General features: G+C 48.6%; 1 protein-coding gene and 1 long non-coding RNA gene across 3 annotated transcripts in view; both read left to right on the forward strand.

The window, feature by feature from the left end:
- Positions 1-493, forward strand: part of LOC125299278 — an 86,310-nt gene extending 85,817 nt beyond the window's left edge. The window contains exon 3 of one of the 2 annotated variants that reach the window (XR_007194346.1): positions 460-493. This is a non-coding gene — a long non-coding RNA (uncharacterized LOC125299278). The remainder of the gene's footprint in view (positions 1-459) is intronic. The other variant, XR_007194347.1, reaches the window with a different exon arrangement.
- Positions 494-550: 57 nt separating this feature from the next.
- Positions 551-2,500, forward strand: part of LOC125299279 (kelch-like protein 29) — a 162,126-nt gene continuing 160,176 nt past the window's right edge. Inside the window, exon 1 of the mRNA XM_048250496.1 lies at positions 551-783. Within this exon, the coding sequence (XP_048106453.1) occupies positions 778-783 (6 nt within the window). The 5' untranslated portion in view covers positions 551-777. The remainder of the gene's footprint in view (positions 784-2,500) is intronic.

The raw sequence follows: 2,500 nt of genomic DNA on the forward strand, positions 1-2,500 counted from the left end.
TCCCTCTCTCTTTCTGTCCACTGCCCTCTGTCTGGTTCTCTCTCCTTAGAAGAGCTGAAGTGAAACATAAAAACATTTTATTGTCCAAATCAAGACAGCACACAACTAGGAACTGCCAATAGCAATGCCAGTAATGACACTTTCTTCCTCTCTCCTCTCTTCCTCTCCTCCTCTCTCCTCTCCTCCTCTCCTCCTCTCCACCTCTCCACCTACCCCCCTCTATCTATCACTCCTCCGGTCGAGCGTTGATGTTTAGCTTCTTTGGTTTCTCTGGGAAACAAATGCAGAAATGTAACCGTGTAACGTGTGTGAAGAATTATAGTGCCACTTAACTAAAGCAGTGTCCTCTCTCTCTTTTTGTTTTCTTCCCCCTCTTGTCTGTCCCTCCTCTCCACCCCTCTTCTTCTCCCTCTCCCTCTTTCTCTCCCTCTCTCTCCCTCTCTCTCACTCTGTGTTCAGCAGGTAGAGTTGCATTGTTGTCTCTGAGCTGGGCATGTCTCTCACATCGCGCTGCATCGCTTCGAAGGGACTACCGCGGGCGGGAGAACGCCGGGGCGGCCACACCTCCACCTGCACAACGGTACCTGCAGTCCGGCCACTGTTGCCGCCGCCGCCGCCGCCCCACCCGTCACCAATGGCAACAACCGCCCAGGGCTTCTTCCGCTGCCCGTCATCCCCTCCCTGCTGCCCACGCCCGTCACCATTGCCGTGACGACGGCCGGCGCTGACCTGACGGGAAAACGCGCCGGGCCACCCGTGTCCACCGCCCCAGCCACCATGAAGGTCAGTCACTGGGGTGTGTGTGTGTCTGTGTGTGTGTTTAATTATGTGTTCATATCAGACGTGTGTTTGTGTCACTACTTTCAAAGGCTTGAAAATCAGTGAAATTCAGCTCAGGTCCCGTAGAGCAGCTGCGTTTTCATGAGTCACTGTGTGTTTGTCACTGTGTGTCGTCTGTGTGTTTCACTGGAGAGGGGCTAGTCTAGACTTCTGTCCACACTGTGGTGCTGGGAGAGCGCACTCGCATACACTTACACACACACACTCTCAAACACTCTTTGCCATCAGGTGTTCTTGATCTTGATCTGAGGTGGCATAGTCGAGGTGTGTGTGTGTGTGTGTGTGTGTGTGTGTGTGTGTGTGTGTGTGTGTGTGTGTGTAATAATAGCCGATAGTGTGATGTTGTGTCATGTTATGTTATGTTGAGTACCAAATGAACATGAGTGTGTTCTTCAGAGTCCTTGATGGTGACCTAGATAGGTTCTGAACTTTTGTCTTTCACTTAAGCTCCTCAGTCTTTAACACAACCCCCTTTTCTCTTTCTCTCTCTCTCTCTCTCTCTCCATTCTTCCAAACAATCAAATCTGCACAACCGATTGCCTGTCTCTCACTCTCTAGCCCACTCTCTATTTATTACTCTCTTAAATCTGATTGGCTCTCTCAACCCATAACTCTCACAGTTTCTCCCCCCCCCCTCTCTAGTCATCTCCCTTTCAACTCCCTCTGCCAAACTGCACACTTCTTGCTGTGTTCTGTCAAAACTCTGTCCTCTGCCAAACTTCTCTCCTCTCTGTCTCATTCTCTCTCTCTCTGTCTCTGTCTCTCTCTCTCTCTCTCTCTCTCTCTCTCCTGTCATTATGCAGATGAGGGGACTGTTTTGTGGACTGTCTCTCGTCCAACTTCCTGGTTATTAAATCCTCATTTTGGGTTTGAGATTAGAGATTAAACTTGGACAGGGCACAGCAGAGTTTTTCTAGATGGAGGCTCCCTGTTGGACTCTGTCTGGCTCAGCTTTGGCCCAGATCTGTCAAGTAACCACGGCAATGCTCCAGTAGCACAAACAGGAAGTGAAATCTTTCTGATGATTGTTAGGCCACGTTGCAGTGATGGCGACCGCACACAGAGGCCGACTTGAATGCAGTGAACTCCACGACCCGTGTTAGTTGACTTCGCCTTCAATGTTTTGCACTTCTGAAGCCATTACTTCACTGCCACCTTGTTGATGATGATTCATGATGTCTTTTCAGAGAACACAGTGGAAACAGACACACGAATGTGCCACAGTTGGTGCTCGGTGTGCGATAGGCTGCCCTGATACTTTCGCGCTTGCACTCTTTACCAGCGGCCTTTGTGTTTCTGATGCCCCTGTACTCTCTGAGATGATGCAGCCTTGAAGCCTGAATGTGGACATTGATGTTTGTAATTTTCAGTTCAAAGTATAAACCTCAACAACCGATTCAGCTTTGTTTTCACAAGACGTTTTCACATTTTTGAACCTCATGGAACTTGCCCACATTGCAAAAAGCCTCTGTGCCACGTTCAAAACGGATGTGCCTATTGGTGCACTTTTGAGGGTGCCATCCAAGGATCCTAATGAAACTAAGGATGCTAGAGATGCTAGTAATGAACCCCATCCCTAGAGCAGATAGATAGATAGATAGATGGATAGATAGATAGATAGATAGATAGATAGATAGATAGATAGATAGATACTTTATTG

The sequence above is a fragment of the Alosa alosa genome, chromosome 8 (assembly GCF_017589495.1).
Source record: "Alosa alosa isolate M-15738 ecotype Scorff River chromosome 8, AALO_Geno_1.1, whole genome shotgun sequence".
In the NCBI taxonomy this organism is placed as follows: Eukaryota; Metazoa; Chordata; class Actinopteri; order Clupeiformes; family Clupeidae; genus Alosa; species Alosa alosa.